The sequence below is a fragment of the Salmo salar genome, chromosome ssa06 (assembly GCF_905237065.1).
Source record: "Salmo salar chromosome ssa06, Ssal_v3.1, whole genome shotgun sequence".
Taxonomy (NCBI): domain Eukaryota; kingdom Metazoa; phylum Chordata; class Actinopteri; order Salmoniformes; family Salmonidae; genus Salmo; species Salmo salar.
The window spans coordinates 23,374,490-23,395,072 of record NC_059447.1 but is presented as its reverse complement, the minus strand read 5'-3'; the positions used below and the strand labels follow the sequence as shown (position 1 = coordinate 23,395,072).

The window sequence follows — 20,583 nt, the reverse complement described above, 5'->3', positions numbered from 1 at the left end:
TCTCTCTCTCTCTCTCTCTCTTTATCTACCTCTCACTCTCTCTCTCTCTTTATCTACCTCTCTTTATCTACCTCTCACTCTCTCTCTCTTTATCTACCCCTCTCGCTCTCTCTCTCTTTATCTACCTCTCACTCTCACTCTCTCTCTCTTTATCTACCTCTCACTCTCTCTCTCTCTCTCTCTCTCTCTCTCTTTATCTACCTCTCTCTCTCTCTCTCTCTCTCTCTCTTTATCTACCTCTCACTCTGTCTCTCTTTATCTACCCCTCTCGCTCTCTCTCTCTCTCTCTTTATCTACCTCTCACTCTCTCTCTCTCTTTATCTACCTCTCACTCTCTCCTAGTTTAATCTAGCCTTCTTTACCTCAGACTATCCATACATACTGAATCTGTCTCTCTCTCTCTCTATCTCTCTCTCTCTCTCATTATCTCACTCTCTCCTAGTTTAATCTAGCCTTCTTTACCACAGACTAACCATACATACTGAATCTGCCTCTCTCTCTCTCTCTCTCTCTCTCTCTCATTATCTCACTCTGTCCTAGTTTAATCTAGCCTTCTTTACCACAGACTAACCATACATACTGAATCTGTCTCTCTCTCTCTCTCTCTCTCTCTCTCTCTCTCATTATCTCACTCTGTCCTAGTTTAATCTAGCCTTCTTTACCACAGACTAACCATACATACTGAATCTGTCTCTCTCTCTCTCTCTCTCTCTCTCTCTCTCTCATTATCTCACTCTGTCCTAGTTTAATCTAGCCTTCTTTACCACAGACTAACCATACATACTGAATCTGTCTCTCTTTCTTTCTCTATTAGTCTTAATCTAGCTTCCTTAATGTCTCAGACCAACCAGATTTCTCTCCTGTTTCCTCACTCTCATGTCTGATTGCTTATCGGTTAAGAACGTTTGGGCCATTAACCAAAAGGTTGTTGGTTTGAATCTCAGAGCCGGCCACCCGCACCTTTCTGAAAGTTAAATGTGGAAAACACATTTTGGTTGAATGCATCAGTTGAATAGGTATCCCCTTTCCCCTAATCTAATGGAGTCTACCCTTCAAACTGTCTCAGTATAATCTAACTGGCTACAGGCTCCATGTTGCTCATTAGAAAACACTACCATAAACTATTTTCAGAAGCATGGTAACTTTTCTTTGACAATGTATGTAATTAGGCAATTATTTAACCACCCCATCTCACCACTGTTTCTCCTTCCCTCTCTCTCCCCATCTCTGTTCCCTCTCTCTCCCCATCTCTGTTCCCTCTCTCCCCATCTCTGTTCCCTCACTCCCCATCTCTGTTCCCCCTCTCTCCCCATCTCTGTTCCCTCTCTCTCCCCATCTCTGTTCCCTCTCTCCCCATCTCTGTTCCCTCACTCCCCATCTCTGTTCCCCCTCTCTCCCCATCTCTGTTCCCTCACTCCCCATCTCTGTTCCCTCACTCCCCATCTCTGTTCCCTCTCTCCCCATCTCTGTTCCCTCTCTCTCCCCATCTCTGTTCCCTCTCTCCCCATCTCTGTTCCCTCACTCCCCATCTCTGTTCCCCCTCTCTCCCCATCTCTGTTCCCTCACTCCCCATCTCTGTTCCCCCTCTCTCCCCATCTCTGTTCCCTCTCTCTCCCCATCTCTGTTCCCTCTCTCTCCCCTCTCTCCCCCATCTCTGTTCCCTCTCTCTCCCCATCTCTCTCCCCCATCTCTGTTCCCTCTCTCTCCCCATCTCTCTCCCCATCTCTGTTCCCTCACTCCCCATCTCTGTTCCCCCTCTCTCCCCATCTCTGTTCCCCTCACTCCCCATCTCTGTTCCATCTCTCTCCCCATCTCTGTTCCCTCTCTCTCCCCATCTCTGTCTGTCTGTCTGTCTGTCTGTCTGTCTGTCTGTCTGTCTGTCTGTCTGTCTGTCTGTCTGTCTGTCTGTCTGTCTGTCTGTCTGTCTGTCTGTCTGTCTGTCTGTCTGTCTGTCTGTCGTGTGTGAGATGCAGAGGGCAAATCAGGTTTTAACTGATTAAAGTGGCCTTGCTTTGATTAATTGGATGAGTGTGTTGTCTCCACCTGGTTTGCAGCTCTGAGCCCCTCTTATAGCCTAGCTGTCACAACCAAGAGCTTAGGACTGTGTTTACGATCTCAACCTTGGAGTGTTCTCTCTCAACAGTTTTCAACCATTTTACATGAACATTTGAGTCGTTTAGGAGACGCTCTTATCCAGAGCGACTTACAGGAGCAATTAGGGTTACGTGCCTTGCTTATATTGCAAAAAATATATATACAATTGCTCCTATTCCATTGGTCAACGCATTTTAGCGTTATAGCTGCTAAAGATCCCTGTAACCTGCATGGAACTTCCTCTGTTTTAAGATGTTTTCAATTTTGTCAATGGTTTTCCACGATGACACTGTAGTGATAATAAGCAACAGTAGACCTGTGTGTGTTGTCAGATGCTCAGCACTAAGGCTCTGTAGTGATTTGTGTGGGATCCTCTTCCTCTCCTGGTTGAGTTTCTGGATGAATTTGTTTGGCTGTCCTCCTATAGCTGTTGAATCCAGAAATCTGGTTCAATGGCTCAATCTGATCTTTCTGTAGCCTGACGACTCACACTGCATTGTTCTGTTGCTCTGTCGTTCGCTACATACTTTAGTCTGAGACTGCCGTCATTGAAGTTGTTTGTGGTGACCAGGGGCACGAGGGGCGTCGTACAAAACAAAGTCATCAGCGACTGGATCGTCTCTAACCAATCAGAGTATCAAAACCAATGACGAATTTTCACCTCGCCACTTTACCCACGTGTGTTCTGGCCCAACCCATTGGTGTCTGGACCAATCATCAGACGGCCCCAAATGTGTTTAAATCTTTCTACCCTTTTACCTCTCATCTTTTAGTCTGTTGTTTAACCTTTGATCACCAGGATGTCATCCTTCGATCCACAGCTCCCTCCTTCTCACCCTCCCTTGCGTCGGCCCTGTTCTGTGGCCTGTACTCTCACTTCAAAAGCATTTTTCCCTGTTTGAATTCATCTTCAAAGACTAATCTCTGAAGGTCCTCTGCTTCCACTACAGGCCCCTGTGGCTCTATTTCCTTATTTTTGCTCCCTTGTTTTTTCGCCCTCTCGCTCCCTCCATCTCTTGTGCCTGCATGCCATGACTTAAGTATCACACACACACGCAAACACACTGTAACGCCCTGGCCATAGAGAGGGGTTTTTGTTCTTTATTTTGGTTAGGCCAGGGTGTTACATTGGGTGGGCGTTCTATGTTCTTTTTTCTATGGTTTTGTATTTCTTTGTTTTGGTCCGTGTGTGGCTCCCAATCAGGCACAGCTGAAGTTCGTTGTTGCTGATTGGGAGTCACACATAAGTAGCCTATTTTTCCTTTGGGTTTTGTGGGTGATTGTTTTCTGTCTCGTTCGTTTTTGACCAGACAGGACTGTTTGCTATCGTTGCTGTTTTATGTTTTGTTTATTGTGGTTCATTTGATTAAATATTCATAATGAATCCACAACCTCCGCTGCATCTTGGTTTTCTTGCGACGACAGCCCTTACACACACACAAACAAACAAACACAAACACACACACAAACACAAACACAAACACACACACACTCCCTCGCTTAGACACTTTAGAGAAAACCTATTTCAGCCCAGCAAAAAATAGGGGCTTGCAGGAGAGTCAAACACTGTGTCATTCTGTCCAGCAAATGGCTATGAAAGAGAACCAATTCAGGCTGAGCCTCTGGTGGGAAGAAAGGCTTTCTGGGATATAAAGAAACAATCACAGCCTACCAGTTTCATTGTTTCTGTCTCTCCATCTTCCATTAGAGGCTTTTATCAACCACTTGCAGGCTTGAGAGATGTGTGTGTTTGTATATTTGGGGGGAGGGGGAGTGTGTATGTGTATATGTGTGTGTGTGTCACAGGTGGCCGGTGGCACCTTCTCACCAGCCTCCTCTGGTGTGTGTGTGTGTGTGTGTGTGTGAGTGTGTGTGTGTGTGTGTGTGTGTGTGTGTGTGTGTGTGTGTGTGTGTGTGTGTGTGTGTGTGTGTGTGTGTGTGTGTGTGTGTGTGTGTGTGTGTGTGTGTGTGTGTGTCTAATATATGGCTACCCAGATAATTATACAATGGGCTAGAATAAACAGCTAGAATAACTCAATAACAACGCCACGCCTAATTTAGGAAATCACTCACTGATTATTGTCTGTGGTTCAGCCTTGGTGGAGAAAAACAATGACTGGCTTGTTACTGTATGATCTACCAGCCGGGGCTCACAGCACGGCCCATTTTGCATTAATTACAGTTTGTGTTTTGTGTGTGGTGTTGTTTGTTTTCTGTAATAACCATTATGAATTCCTTTTTTTGTTGAGGGATTTATTTATGTATTTATTTGCACCAAAGAAAACAAGTGATAGACAACAATACAGATAAAAACTCAAATCTAAAAAACAGTGTGCAGGTGTGCTTGGATGCCCAAGGGCTGATATGAAAACCACACCACAAAAAAACGATATTCAATGCATAAGTACAAAAAGAAAATTGGTTTGTTAAAACAGAACCTAGTAAACTTACTAATTATATATGTATAAATGAATTGATCAGTAATCTCAAAAAACAAAAGTAACTGTTTTGTTTAAATGTGTGTGTGCATGTGAATGTGTGAGAGTTAGGCTTTATGGAGGAGATTACTGAGTAGTTTGGTTCATCAGGCTGACCCCCAGTCTTCGCTTGAACTTATTGAGGGATGGTGATATTTTGGCAATGTGAAGATGAGAATGGTACCTCTGTATCTGATAGAGAATTGACTATGTGAGGTGCAGCAGTGGGGAGGGTGAAGGTTATCGAGGTGTCTTGTGTTGTATAGATGGATTTCAGAATGAACCTGGAAGAATCCATTGAAAGGTAAACTGTCTGGGAGGCATGAGTATTTGTAGATGAAAGTACATAATTGGAGAACATTAACGTCATAAATAGACAAGATATAGAGTTTCTTAAACAAAGGTGCATATGGAGCCAGGTAATTAGAGGAGGTGGCTAGTCTTGCAAATGTATTTTGTATGATGAGTAATTTGTGTAGTTAGGAGGCATATTTACTGGCCCAGATATGGGTAAATTAAGCTGTAGTATAGAGTTAGGAAGCAAGCCTGGTGAACCAAACCACTAGTCTTTCTGATGATACCAGCAGATTTCATCACTTCGCTAGTGACAAATCGAATATGATCTTTCCAGGATAACTTTTCATCAACTAGAACTCAGAGGAATCTAGTGGATGTGACTTGTTCCATTTCATTCCCACCAACATTTAAAGATCATTTGTTTATCTGGAACCATTCAGAAAATGTGGCCATGCCTGAGTTGGCTTCATTAATCAAAATTCTTGTGTGATAAAATGTAATATGTATCCTCACCAAAGAGAAGGGGAAGTACGGTAGAAGACACAGCAGCAAGGTCATTGATATAGATTAGGAATAACACAGGTCACATTATCAACCCTGTGTCACAGCACAGGATATCTTGGCCCTGGTAGATGCACAGCCGTTTGCATATACAAATTGTTCTCTATCATAAACAGAACTATATAGCCAATTATGTATAATCATGAAAACCATAATAATGCAATTTAGAAAGTAACATTTCATGATCAACCATGTCAAAGTCTTTGGATGAATCTAAAAAGACGCAGAGAGCGTGTTCATTGTTGTCCAGGGCTGGAAAGATTTTATCCACAAGTTACAAAGGAGCTGTCACGTCCTGACCAGTAAAGGGGTTATTTGTTATTATAGTTTGGTCAGGACGTGGCAGGGGGTGTTTGTTTAGAGTGTTTCGGGGTTTGTTGGGCTATGTTCTTATGTAAGAGGGGTGTTTGTTTTATGTGTTTCGGGGTTTGTGGATAATGTTCTATGTTAGTATATTTCTATGTTCGTTCTAGTCTTTCTATTTCTATGTTTAGTTAATGGGGTTGACCTTCAATTGGAAGCAGCTGCTCCTCGTTGCTTCTAATTGAAGGTCCTATTTAAGAGGGGTGTGTTTCTTGTTTAGCTGTGTGCCTGACAAGACTGTTATCGTCGTTGTTTTTGTATACGTGTGTTTTGTTTCGGTTTTCCCTTCTTTCTTCCTATTAAAAAGAAGATGAGTATACACATTCCCGCTGCATTTTGGTCAAGTCCTTACGACACCCGTGACAGGGGCTATATATGTGGAGTAGTTTTTCAAAAACCATATTGATGCTCATGTAGAATATAGTGTTGATTTAAGCGTTTCAACATTCTCTTACACACCACATTTCTAGGATTTTAGAAAAACATGGCAGTACAGATATTGGGAAATAATTTGTGAAAGATATTAAGATACCCAGATTTATAGAGGGGGATAACTTTTTTCAATTTTCAAATCTTTAGGAACAATACTACTAGTTTGGTGAAGATAATTCAGGAAGTAATTGAGGAAGACACTGATTAATTGAGGAAGACACTGATTTCACCAAAAAGGTACCAATCTCATCATGACCTTCTGCTGATATCTTTACCATTTACCTCCATCACCTCCATTACATCAGGAGGATCAAACTGAAGCAGAGAAGGGAAATGTCCCTTAATGTAATCCAAGGGATTGCCATCAGTTTTCTCAAATTTCTTTTACAGAGAGGAACCCACATTCACAAAAAAGTTATTACATTCTTATTTCCAACAATAAATTGAGATGGGATGGTTCTAGATGCCTTTTTCTTATTTAACAGTTGATTGATTTTCCAATTTGACTTGTATTATTTAAGGATTCTTGGAATTAGTCAAATATATTTTTGGGGATATCCGAAGTAGGTGAGTAAATTTGTTCTTTTACTTTTTGTAATTTGCAGAATCCATGGGGGAAGAAAGTGCCATTCCTATGAGCCCTCTCAATCTCCATGAGTTTAGGGTCCAGTTTGAGTTGATCTGCCAGCAGTGTCTTGGCCTTGACTTCTGTGTCATGCCAAGTTTCAGTCTTTACGTCCTCAATTCCATCAATTCAAATGTTATTGTGCCTCGATTGTTTTTTGAGGTAGTATCCTTTGGAAGAGTGCTTGTCAAGTGTTATTTGTAAAATGGTGAAATCCTCAGACATGGTTTTGAATGTGGTCTGGCTGGGGACATTCACCTCCGACTGCGTAAATTCCAAACTGTGTATAAATTCCGTTACGGCCTTAAACAGATCATCAACCCTTTTGTTGGTAGAATCCAGAAAGAGTTGCAGGAAGGACTTCAAGTTATTTTCCTGCAGATCTGTTACATCTTTATAGAAGTATTTTTGTTTATCCAGTAGTTCGTGGAGTGTAGTGCTTGATACGTACTCGTCTTCCGCATTGAGCTTTGCAGCGTTTTTCTGTATAGTATCAGCCATGCCACAAGCTTGTTGTGAGCAAAAATGAGTTCGCAAACACAACCCACAACCCGCTTCCCGAAGACAAGCTCTGCCAATAAAATGACCTACACACAACAGCAACTCACACTTGATCACACATGCACCAGTAGGATAAACAGAGAGAAAGAGGAGGACTTGCTCACTGTACTGTCCTGGCTGCACTTTACTAATCCAGTCAGTTAGTGCTGTGGATACAAGCAGTATGTGAAAACACCGGTCAAAGATGCTTGGGAGAGACAGCGGTAGGAGCATTCATTTATCCACGGAACGAGCAGCGGGAACGAGCAGCGGGAGCGAGCAGCGCAAACTTGGTGCCTCAATTAAAGCTACAATCCTTAATTGATACAATGACAAAGTGGACACCCTAGCCTCTGTTTTGGTAAAAACAAACTGAGGGATGAGCCTGGAGAAATGTAACCACTCTCAAATTCATAGACAGAGCTGTGGATGCAAGGACAGTTGTTACCATGTTTTGAGGCTATATAGTTTTTGTTTACATATATATTGTTTACATATTATATATTGTTATATATATTGTTTACCCCTATGATGTAACTGGAATGATGAGATAGATGCTCTTCTTCTATGTTTTTGTTTTATTATTTCACTGCCATACTGTGTTCGATCTTGTCTAGCCATCTTGTCTCAAGAGGATCACAATGGAAATAAGTCCCAGACTGTATTGTGTGTTATCGTCCATGATTTTATTAATGTGCATGTATGGCTTTTAAGTTTTATGTGTGCTTGTTTTTTAAAATGGTCAAATTAATAAACTAAACTTAACTAAACTACAAACTTCAGAGTAAAAAAAACATATATTTTTGGTTTTGATGGGGTACGACAGTTGAACTAAGCTCATGAGGCATAAGTTATATTCCTCAAGAATCAATAGTCAAATTGATGTAGCAGCTAAGGATTCTAGCTTTAAAACAATATATATATATATATATATATATTTTTTTTTTCTTTCTCTCTCTCTATCTCTTTCTTTCTCTCTCTCTCTCTCTGTCCCTGCCTCTCCCACACCACTCGTTCTCTCTCCCTCATCCCTCTCTCTCTTTCACTCTCTCTCCCCCTCTCCAGGCTGTGAGCCCTGTGGAGTGTGGTCATGACCAGCCAGGGCAGCAACAGTAGCAGGAAGGACGGCCATGCTGCTGACAGTACCCCCTCCTCCTCCACGCCCCCCCGCCCGCCCCCCCGGCCCCAAGCTGCAGGTGCAGCGCTCCCTCTCCCGGGACACCATCACCATCCACTTCTCCGCCCTGGGACAAGAGGAGGACGAGGACGAGGAGCTGTATGGGTTTGGGGCGTCTGTGTCATCGTCCTCTGCAGGAGAGGAGTCAGAAGGGCTGGGTGGGATGGGGGGGGAGGACTGAGGACCAGGGCATCGTGACGGCCTTGGAAGCCAGCGAGGAGCTAGTGTTTGATGCTGGAGGGATTGGGGCCACCACTACCATTGCTGTGTCCTCTACCACTCTACCCCACAGCCCAGCCCTGCCCATCCTCCCCTCCTCCATGCACACCCCCCTCCATTCCCCCCCTGCTTGCTCCTCCTGGCCCTCTGATCACACAAGGCCCACGATCCCTCCCACCTCCTCCTCCACCACCTCCTCCCCGTCTCGCTCCGCAGCCCTGCCCTCCAAGCCTTTCCTCAGCCTCAGGTCCCTGTCCAATGAAATGATGGTTGCCCCTCCTTCTTCTGCCGGACGCCACCGCCACCATCTGATGAAGACGTTCGTCAAGTCTCTCTCCACGGACAACACCAGGCCCGACCACCAGGAGGCGCCCTCACCACCATCTCTCTCCCAGCAGCGCCCACCTCCAGACTCCCGCGTCAACAACCTGCAGCTCTTCAAGCAGTTGGGCCAGCCGATGGGTTCCACCACGTTTGGGGGTGGTGACTCCAAGACGGCCCCCTCCTCACCCCTCACCTCCCCGGCCGACGGGAGGTGTTTCTTCAAGGTGCAAGAGATGGAGGCCAGGATTGAGGATACTAGGAGGCGTTTGTCGGAGGTCATGTGTGAGCCAATGCATCTGTTCAGTAAGTTCATGGGCGACGAGGCTGGAGGCGGGGCCGAGGGAGGAGGTACAGGGGGGGGTGCCTCCGCTACCCACCGCTCCCTCTCCCTCAGCGCCACGGAGCTCACCAACCTGGCAGGCCTCAATGGGCACGCAGAGAGCAACAACAACTACAGCATCAAAGAGGAGGGGGGCAACTCTGAAGGAGAGGAGGAGGAAGAGGAGGAAGAGGAGACCCCTACTGGTGAAGCCTCAGCAGACTCTGTCTTCTCCTCTCCTCCAGCCAAGTCCTCCAGGACCTCCAGGGTCTCCTCCCCTCCTCCTCTCCCCAGGTCCTCCTTCCTCGCCCTGGGTCACTGCTCCATGTCGGCCCTAGTCCGCCTGGAGGACGAGGAGTTCTGTGAGCTCTACAGTGAAGACTTTGAGCTCTGTACTGACACTGAGACACCGGACGGGGAGCGGCCCGGGTCCCTGCAGATCCAAACAGGAAGCACGGGCGTCTGCAGTGAAGCCGAGTCCGACGAAGAGGAGGAAGACTTACCAAACGTGCCCATCACTGGCCTCCTCTTCTTCACATGTCTAGTCTACAGTTACCTGGTATTCCCCCTGCCACCCTATTTGTGTGCGGTGGTGCAGGGGGTGGCAGCAGGGTTCATGCTGGCTATACTGGTGGTGTGGCTGTCGGCTCCGGAGGTCTCCAGCTGCAGTGGGACCAGGCAGGGCAGACGAAGGGGGGAGCAGTGGAACGTGGCCCAGCTGGATATCAAAGAACCTGGAATCTTTAAGGTAGGTCACTGTGTTAGCAGTTTAGTGCTAAGTATTTAGAAATTTGACGACTTACGTCTGAAATTAGTGCCAAAGCAATTGGGAAAAAACTGTAAAGGGTGCATTAGTATAAGACTGGAACAAAAGCCTGCTCAACTCTCCAGAACCAGAGTTTGTGACTGAACACTGTCCTACGTTTCACAGCCTATCCCTGTATTTTTGTGTAAGGTTATGACATAGAAAGCTTTCTACCCAAGAGGATAGATAATAGATGTATAAATGCAACAATAAAGATATTGTCATGGATAGGCATACTTTTCTGTTGTGCAACGACCAAGGTATATTTAAGGCAGATCACATAGAAAGGAGCCTGACATCTTAGATAGGCTGTGTCCTTCCCTTAGTAGTACCTGTCATCACTGTGGACAGATAGCCTGACATCTTAGATAGGCTGTGTCCTTCCCTTAGTAGTACCTATCATCACTGTGGACAGATAGCCTGACATCTTAGATAGGCTGTGTCCTTCCCTTAGTAGTAGCTGTCATCACTGTGGACAGGTAGCCTGCAGCTTCTATTGAGTTAGCAAGCTGAGCACATGTTGCTGATAGCGTCTACAAGATAAACAGCTGATACATGGCTGGCTTTTCCCCAGTGGGACTCGGAAAGAGTAGGGAGGATCTACAAGAATGCGTCCCACATGGCACCCTATTCCCTTTGTAGTGCACTACTTTTGACCAAGGCCTATAGGGTTCTGGTTGAACATAGTGCACCATATAGGGATTAGGTTGCCATTTGGGACGCAAACCAATTCTCCATATCGCGTCTCTGTTTGTCGTTAAAGTTCAGGAATAAAACCTGATGGCTGCTCACTTTATCAGATAGGACCTGAAGCCATTCAGTAAATGTCTGTAGATATCCGTCTTCTTCCCTCTCTTGAATTGCTAAACAGCATGGTTGCCAAGGTAACAATTCTCCTCCCTCCATGAATCCTAATATCCACACCAGTACTTTTCAGTCGGCTTGGGTTATTACACCATTAAACATTACACTGGCTTAAATATTGGGATGTACAACCTCTCCTGAATGCTCATGCAGCATTCACAATGGTGGCTTCCCAGTGGGATAGAGAAACATTGGCTGGATAACAAATACATCAAAGTCCGGTGTGGCTCAGCATGGTGCTTGCAACACCAGGGTTGTGGGTTTGATTCCCATAGGGGACCAGTATGAAGATGTATTCACTCACTACTGTAATAAGACTCTGGATAAGAGTGCTAAATGACTAATCTAACATCCTCATTGGGCTATCCAACAACATACTGAGGCTATATAGCGTTCCCTCCAGCTGCATTGGGGTTTGCCCTGAAACAACCTCACAGATTAAATGGTCTGTTGATTTGTCAAGCGTTCTCCTTTTAACCCAGTCAATGTGCTGGAAACTGAAGCAGAGGAGACACGCTTAGCGCTTGGCTAGCGGTTATGTAAGCGTGTGTTTGTGTTCTTATTTGAGTGTGTGTTTGTGTTCTTATTTGAGTGTGTGTGTGTGTGTGTGTACTTGTGCGTGTGTGTTTGAACCCGTGTGGCCACATGAGCTCAATAGCCTCAGGCTACAGCTGTACTGGAGAGAGGCTCTCTGGTCACGTGGAACACAGCCCAACATAGCGCCTGTGGAACCACAGAATATAGCCAGCTAAAGGAGGGGTCATACGGGTCAACTCTCACCCACAGTCACGCTATGATGTCATCATGCCCATGATGGAACTCATGAAGTAACGTCTCCCCGTCTCTGAAGAGAACTGAACAGACCGTTGTTGTTGTTTAGAGGAAGCCATGTTGTGATACTATCTCCACATATCAACATGAAGTAACGTCTCCCCGTCTCTGAAGAGAACTGAACAGACCGTTGTTGTTGTTTAGAGGAAGCCATGTTGTGATACTATCTCCACATATCAACATGAAGTAACGTCTCCCCGTCTCTGAAGAGAACTGAACAGACCGTTGTTGTTGTTTAGAGGAAGCCATGTTGTGATACTATCTCCACATATCAACATGAAGTAACGTCTCCCCGTCTCTGAAGAGAACTGAACAGACCGTTGTTGTTGTTTAGAGGAAGCCATGTTGTGATACTATCTCCACATATCAACATGAAGTAACGTCTCCCCGTCTCTGAAGAGAACTGAACAGACCGTTGTTGTTGTTTAGAGGAAGCCATGTTGTGATACTATCTCCACATATCAACATGAAGTAACGTCTCCCCGTCTCTGAAGAGAACTGAACAGACCGTTGTTGTTGTTTAGAGGAAGCCATGTTGTGATACTATCTCCACATATCAACATGAAGTAACGTCTCCCCGTCTCTGAAGGGAACTGAACAGACCGTTGTTGTTGTTTAGAGGAAGCCATGTTGTGATACTATCTCCACATATCAACATGCTCTGGATGATTATCCCACTATGATGTTAGTATGGACCAGGACTGTCAGCTAAAAGTTGGAGACCGTGTGGTTATGCGGTTGTATTGCAGCCCATCACACTCCCCAATTAGTGTGTGTGTGTTTGTGTGTGTTTGTGTGTGCGTGTCATTCGTGCATATTATTAGTCTCCATGTTGTTCCATGCGTCGGTCTGAGAGTTAACAGTGTGTGTTGTTCTCATTAACAGGGCTGGATGAACCAGATGTCCAGCTATGACCTAGAGATGTACCATGCCACTCTGACCCACTCTGTGTATGTACGCCTGGAGGGCTCCACCCTGCGCCTGTCCAAACCCAACCGCAACATCGCCCGGCGGGCCACGCACAACGAGCCCAAACCTGACGTCACCTACATCAGCCAGAAGATCTACGACCTCACCGACAGCAAGGTGTGTGTGTCTGTCCGTCTGTCTGTGGAACTTGTTGTATGGTCGTTTGCGGATGGATGCGCCATTTTGTTTGTGTATGTCTAAGACAGAGAGGGAGGGAAAGGGAAATACGATGTGCAAGTGGCGTCGTCCTACGTCATACTTCCGGGTCCTGTCCCCAAATCTCTTGAATGGGCTCGACGATTATATCATTAAATCCGTGAAAACGCGGTCATTTAAGATACAGTTGAAGTCGGAAGTTTACATACACTTAGCTTGGAGTCATTAAGTAGTTTTTCCAACAATTGTTTACAGACAGATTATTTCACTTATAATTCACTGTATCACAATTCCAGTGGGTCAGAAGTTTACATACATTAAGTTGACTGTGCCTTTGAACAGCTTGGAAAATTCCAGAAAATTATGTCATGGCTTTAGAAGCTTCTGATAGGCTAATTGACATCATTTGAGTCAATTGGAGGTGTACCTGTGGATGTATTTCAAGGCCTACCTTCAAACTCAGTGCCTCTTTGCTTGACGTCATGGGAAAATCAAAAGAAATCAGCCAAGACCTCAGAAAAAAAATTGTAGACCTCCACAAGTCTGGTTCATCATTGGGAGCAATTTCCAAGCGCCTGAAGGTACCACGTTCATCTGTACAAACAATAGTACGCAAGTATAAACACCATGGGACCACGCAGCCATCATACCGCTCAGGAAGGAGACGCATTCTGTTTTCTAGAGATGAAGGTACTTTGGTGCGAAAAGTGCAAATCAATCCCAGAACAACAGCAAAGGACCTTGTGAAGATGCTGGAGGAAACAGGTACAAAAGTATCTATATCCACAGTAAAACGAGTCCTATATCGACAGCAAGGAAGAAGCCACTGCTCCAAAACCGCCATAAAAATGCCAGACAATGGTTTGCAACTGCACATGGGGGCAAAGATCGTACTTTTTGGAGAAATGTCCTCAGGTCTGATGAAACATAAATTGAACTGTTTGGCCATAATGACCATCGTTATGTTTGGAGGAAAAGGGGGAGGCTTGCAAGCAGAAGAACACCATCCCAACCGTGAAGCACGGAGGTGGCAGCATCATGTTGTGGGGGTGCTTTGCTGCAGGAGAGACTGGTGCACTTCACAAAACAGATGGCATCATGAGGAACAAAAATTATGTGGATATATTGAAGCTACATCTCAAGACATCAGTCAGGAAGTTAAAACTTGGTCGCAAATGGGTCTTCCAAATGGACAATGACCCCAAGAATACTTCCAAAGTTGTGGCAAAATGGCTTAAGGACAACATAGTCAAGGTATTTTAGTGGCCATCACAAAGCCCTGACCTCAATCCCATAGAACATTTGTGGGCAGAACTGAAAAACCGTGTGCGAGCAAGGAGGCCTACAAACCTGACTGAGTTACACCAGCTCTGTCAGGAGAAATGGGCCAAAATTCACCCAACTTATTGTGGGAAGCTTATGGAAGGCTACCCGAAACATTTGACCCAAGTTAAACAATTTAAAGGCAGTGCTACCAAATACTAATTGAGTGTATGTAAACTTCTGACCCACTGGGAATGTGATGAAAGAAATAAAAGCTGAAAGAAATAATTCTCTCAACTATTATTCTGGGATTTCACATTCTTAAAAAAAGTGGTGATCCTAACTGACCTAAGACAGGGCATTTTTACTACGATTAAATGTCAGGAATTGTGAAAAACTGAGTTTAAATGTATTTGGCTAAGGTGTATGTAAACTTCCGACTGTATATAAAATTATATTTGTGTTTTTGGATGAATTTACCTCTGAAGTTTGTGTGCTGAAGACCGTGCTGAAGACCATATGTTTTTGCCCATTCAAAACGCAAAACTACAAGGCTACTTCCTGAAAAACGACACGTCACTTTCATATCATATATGGTGCACATTTGTGTATGACTGTGTATGTGTTTGGGCATACAGATATTGAAGTGGGCCTCCCTCACAAGTGATATAAATACCTGTATCTGTCCAGTCAGCCTAATATTTTTAGAACACCCCCAAGAGGTTCATGTAGTGTGTAACATCCAAATGTGTCCCCAGATCCACCTGGTGCCCCAGAGCCTGGCCAGGAAGCGCGTGTGGAACAAGAAGTACCCCATCTGTATCGAGCTGGCCAAGCAGGAGGACTTCATGTCCAAGGTCCAGGCCCAGGGAGAGAGGCCCGATCCTGGGGAAGAGAAGCCGGCCGGGGTGGGGGAGAAGGGGGAGAAGCTGGAGGGTCCAGGTGGAGCTGGGGGTGGAGAGGAGCCCAGGAAACCCCCAGGGGAGCGGGATCTGACCCTGTTCCTGTTTGGGAGGACGGGTCGGGAGAAAGAAGAATGGTTCAGGAGGATTTTGGTGGCATCCAGACTTAAGTCTGAGGCTAATAAAACATCCAGTGAGCATCCAGTGGGCGGTGAGGGAACATTCAGATGAACACACAGACAGCTGTACTTTTTGGAGACCAACAATTGATTCCCATTCAAAATCCTATTCTCCCTAACCTTAACCCTAACCCTAATTCTAAGAGGATTACAGACAGGGTTAGCTAAACATTAACATATGTGAAATGATTTCCAATAGAATTTGAACCCAGGTGTGGTTGTCGTTGCCTAACAGACTGGCCTCACAGACTGGAGGCAGAGAGCAGGAGTAGCAGCCGTGGCAGCCTCATGGACGAGCCCAGTCAGAAGGACCCTTCCCTGGCCGGAGGGGTCAGGCAGAAGATGCTGCTGGACTACAACGTCTACATGGCCAAGTACGTCACCCCCCTGCCCCCGCTGGACAGCCCCCCGGCCAGCAGCCCCTCCCACAGCCCAGAGGGCAGCCCTGGAGCCACCAAGAAGGTAGGGTTGATGGGGGAGACCACAGAGATCTTATTCATTCTATATGTAATTCTATGGAGGTGACCATGTTGACACAGGCTGATCAGATAGCCATGTAGACATGTAGTTAGTGTGGCCATGTAATAGCATGTAACTATACTGAACAATAAACAACTATACTAAGCAACATGCAACAATTTCAAAGAGTTACAGCTCAAATAAGGAAATCAGCCAATTGAAATAAATTCATTAGATCCAAATCTATGGATTTCACATGACTGGGAATACACAAACAGCAGGGGTTCAAACTTTAGAACCCAGTTCCTACATTTGAGTATAAAAATTGATTTTATTAAACAAAACTATGCTATATTTTTATCTCTGGGACCCTCAGGATGACAAATCAGAGCAAGATTATGGAATGTAAGTACATTATTTACCTTCAGAGGTGAATGTATCAAACCAAGTGCCGTGATAGTTTTTTGTTGTTGTGCACTCTCCTCAAACAGTAGCATGGTATTTTTTTTACTGTAATGGCTACTGTAAATTGGACAGTGCAGTTAGATTAACAAGAATGTAAGCTTTCTGCACATATAAGACATGTCTATGTCCTGGAAAGTTGGATGTTACTTACAACATCATTCTAGTCACATTAGCGCACGTTAGCAACAACCATCCCGATATAGGGACACCGATCCGGTAGAGGAAAAAAAAAACGAGGGGCATGGATCAGAAAACCAAGCATAGAGTTGATCAGGCTGTTGATTGTGGCCTGTGGAATGTTGTCCTATTCCTCTTCAATGGCTGTGCGAAGTTGCTGGATATTTGGCGGGAACTGGAACACACTATCGTGCACGTCTATCCAGAGCATCCCAAACATGCTCAATGGGTGAAATGTCTGGTGAGACCATGGAAGAACTGGGACATTTTCAGCTTCCAGGAATTGTGTATAGATCCTTGCGACATGGGGCTGTGCATTATCATGCTGAAACATGAGGTGATGGAGGCGGATGAATGGCAAGACAAATTGCCATCAATAAAATGAAATTTTGTTTGTTGTCCGTGGCTTATGCCTGCCCATACCATAACCCCACCGCCACAATGGGGTACCGCTTGCCCACATGACACCATACATTGTCTGACATCTGCCCGGTACAGTTGATACCGAGATATATCCATGAAGAGCACACTTCTCCAACGTGCCAGTGACCATCAAAGGTGAGCATTTGCCCACTGAAGTCGGTGATGAAGCCAGACAGCAGTCAGGTCAAGACCCTGGTGAGGATGACCAGCATGCAGATGAGCTTCCCTGAGACGGTTTCTGACAGTTGGTGCAGAAATTCTTTGGTTGTGCAAACCCACAGTTTCATCAGCTGCGGTTGTGAGGCTGGTTGGACATACTGCCAAATTCTCTAAAACGACGTTGGTAAAGAAATGAACATTCAATTCTCTGGCAACAGCTCTGGTGGACATTCCTGCAGTCAGCATGCCAATTGCACATTCCCTCAAAACTAGAGACATCTGTGGCATTGTGTTGTGTGACAAAACTGCACATTTTAGAGCTGCCTTTTATTGTCCCCATTACAAGGTGCACCTGTGTAATGATCATGCTGTTTATCTTGGCAAAGGAGAAACGCTCACTAACAGAGATGTAAACAAATTTGTGCACAACATTTGAGAGAAACAATCTTTCTGTGCATATGGAAAATTTCAGCTCATGAAACATAGGACCAACACTTTACATGTTGCGTTTATATTTTTGTTCAGTATACATTCAAACTCTAAGCAATGAGAAAGTATTCTCCATTCGTTTCACATACAATTGTATATACCCTGGACCTGACCTCTAAAATCAGTTGGATATAGAGTATGTATGTTTACTACGTTTGTCTCACTACCTGTTACTCCCACGTTGTTCCTGTCAGTTACCCAGCAGCCCGTGCGAGCGGCCGGGGCGAGGGGCGGTGCCAGAGGCGTGGGTGAACGCCTTGATAGGCCGGGTGTTCTGGGACTTCCTGGGGGAGAAGTACTGGGCTGACATGGTCTCCAAAAAGATCCAGATGAAGCTCAGTAAGATCAGAGTGAGTACTGGCATCATATCTCCTCTCCCTCCACATACAGTCAGCGTGTATATTCTTCTTATCTGTCTTTGTCCCAGAGAGCTCTTTGTCGATAGTCCTTTTTAAATTCCAAGCGTCTTCTCCTCACTTACTTCTCAACACACCAGAGGGAAATGAGATGTAACTCAGAGAAAACACACGTGTAAGAAAGGAGACTGTCCTGAGGTGTAAATATCCTGTGTGTTACAGCTGCCGTACTTTATGAATGAGCTGGCTCTGACAGCGCTGGACATGGGCTTCTCCATTCCCAAGATCCTCCATGCCTCCAAGCCCTCTGTAGACCACCAAGGTAGGACACTCTCTCTCTCTCTCTCTCTCCCTGCTTTCTCTTCTCCCTCTCTATCTTTTCTCCTCTCCCTCCTCCTATCATCTCCTCTCTTTCCCCCTCCCTTCTGCCTTTTGTTTCAGTCTCCACATACCTCTGCCTTTATGAACCAGAGTAATTAACATTTTGCCTCACTCTTCCATGCAGAACTGGTTTAACTCAGCGATATTTGTGGGTTTTCAAACATGAACTGTTCGTTTCAAGTCCTGCCACATCTCAATTGGGATTAGGTCTGGACTTTGACTAGGCCATTCCAAAACTTCAAATGTGTTGCTTTTTAGCCATTTTCATGTAGACTTGATTGTGTGTTTTGGATCATTGTCATGCTGCATGACCCAGCTGCGCTTCAGCTCACAGACGGATGGCCTGACATTCTCCTGTAGAATTCTCTGATACAGAGCAGAATTCATGGTACCATCCCAGTACCACCACCATGCTCAACCGTTGGCATAAGGTTCTTACTGTGGAATGCAGTGTTAGGTTTTCGCCAGGCATAATGGGACCCATGTCGTCCAAAATGTTATACGTTTCACTCATCTATCCATAAAACTAAAATAAAAACAATTGAATAAAAAAATAAAAAGGATCATCCAGGTGCTTTTTGACAAACTTGAGTCAACTTTTTGGATGAGATGGGTCCCATTATGTCTTGGCATTGGGTGTTGCATAACTTTGTTTATGAAATAAATCAATTAAGTAATTGTTGTGTTATTTGTTCACTCAGGTTCCCTTTATCTAATATTAGGTTTGGTTGAAGATCTGATAACATTTAGTATGAAAAATATGCAAAAGTAGAGAAAGTTAGAAAGTGGGCAGATACTTTTTCACAACACTGTAGATGTAATTGATTAGGATCTAAAAGGCCAAACTAGATCAGCACTCCAACTGAGAATGTGAATACAGCCCGAGGCACATTGATATGTCTGACTTTGGGAGGGGATGAGGGGGAGAAGTGGGAGGCTAGTGAGGAGAGTGGGAGGTCATATTGATCCAATCATTTAACTATATTCTGATGTAGTTGCGAGTGTGTGGGTTAAGTCTGTTTTTCATGTTTTACCTGAAAAACCTTTCATTGCTAAGCTTGAATGTCTCACTGTCTTGCTTTAACGGTCCACTTCCCCTAAAGGCCCAGTGCAGTCAAAATTCTGTTTTTCCCTGATTGTGTGTCATATTGTACAACAGCTGATGAAACTAACACTGTAATGGAGTTTTGGCTGACCTGGTGACATCAACAGGCGGTATACGTTTTAATAGACCAAAAACAAAGAGAGTTCTAAACCTCTCTGACAATACCAGCTAGTTTTCAGTTTTCCCCTCCCCATTCAGACCACTCCCAGACAGTCCTAGTAAAATTATAGCTTTTTTTGCCAAAAAGCATTTTCTTTGGGGACCATTTTAATTCAAAACAATCACAGTAAGGTACTTAATTGTTACCCAGAAATGATTTGATATTGAGATAAAAAGGCTGCATTGGGCCTTTAAAGCTACAGTCTGAGATTTGGGAAGCTTTCCATATTCAATTCAAGGTTAAGGGTTAAACTCCTAAGGCTCTACTGCGGCGTTTCTCAAACTCGTTCCTGGGGACCACAAGGGGTGCCTAGCACTACACAGCTGATTTCAAATCATCAAAGCTTGATGAGTTAATTATTTGAATCAGCTGTGTTAGTGTAATAAGGGTCGTCTAAAGGAGACCAAAATGCGGCGTGTGAAGTGCTCATAATTACTTTTAATGAAAACACTTAGCAAAATAACAAAAACGACCAACAACAGTCCCGTCAGGTACAAACAACGAAAACAACCACCCACAAAACCCCATGAAAAACAGGCTGCCTAAGTATGGCTTCAAATCAGAGACAACGAAAAACACCTGCCTCTGAATGGAAACCATACCCAGCCACAACATAGAAAATACATCATAGAACGACAATCATCATAGAACGACAATACATAGACAAAAACACCCCCCTGTCACGCCCTGACCAATCTACTATGGAAAAATGACCTCATACTAAGGTCTGAACGTGACAGTTAGGGCAAAAACCAAAACGTGCACCCCTTCGGGTCCCCAGGACTGAGTTTGGAAACACTGCTCTGCTGTCTTGCTACAGTAGAAGCATCAGATAGCCTAGTGGTTAAGAGCGTTGGGCCAGTAAATGAAAGTTCGCTGGTTTGAATGCCCCTGAGCAAGGCAGTTAACCGCCAACAACAACTGCTCCCAGGGCGCCGATGATGTCGATTAAGGTACATTTACATTTAACATTTAAGTCATTTAGCAGACGCTCTTATCCAGAGCGACTTAC

At 44.7% G+C, this 20,583-nt stretch overlaps 1 protein-coding gene across 4 annotated transcripts in view; it reads left to right on the top strand.

The window, feature by feature from the left end:
* The window catches only part of tex2 (testis expressed 2), a 43,481-nt gene that overhangs the window by 11,593 nt on the left and 11,305 nt on the right, over positions 1-20,583 (top strand). For 2 of the 4 annotated variants that reach the window (XM_045719999.1, XM_045720000.1), the window contains exons 3-8: positions 8,455-10,176; positions 12,814-13,014; positions 15,075-15,429; positions 15,633-15,859; positions 17,764-17,919; positions 18,148-18,247. In XM_045719999.1, coding sequence (XP_045575955.1) covers positions 8,668-10,176; positions 12,814-13,014; positions 15,075-15,429; positions 15,633-15,859; positions 17,764-17,919; positions 18,148-18,247 — 2,548 coding nt within the window. In that variant the 5' untranslated portion in view covers positions 8,455-8,667. The remainder of the gene's footprint in view (positions 1-8,454; positions 10,177-12,813; positions 13,015-15,074; positions 15,430-15,632; positions 15,860-17,763; positions 17,920-18,147; positions 18,248-20,583) is intronic. The other 2 variants (XM_045720002.1, XM_045720001.1) reach the window with 2 other exon arrangements.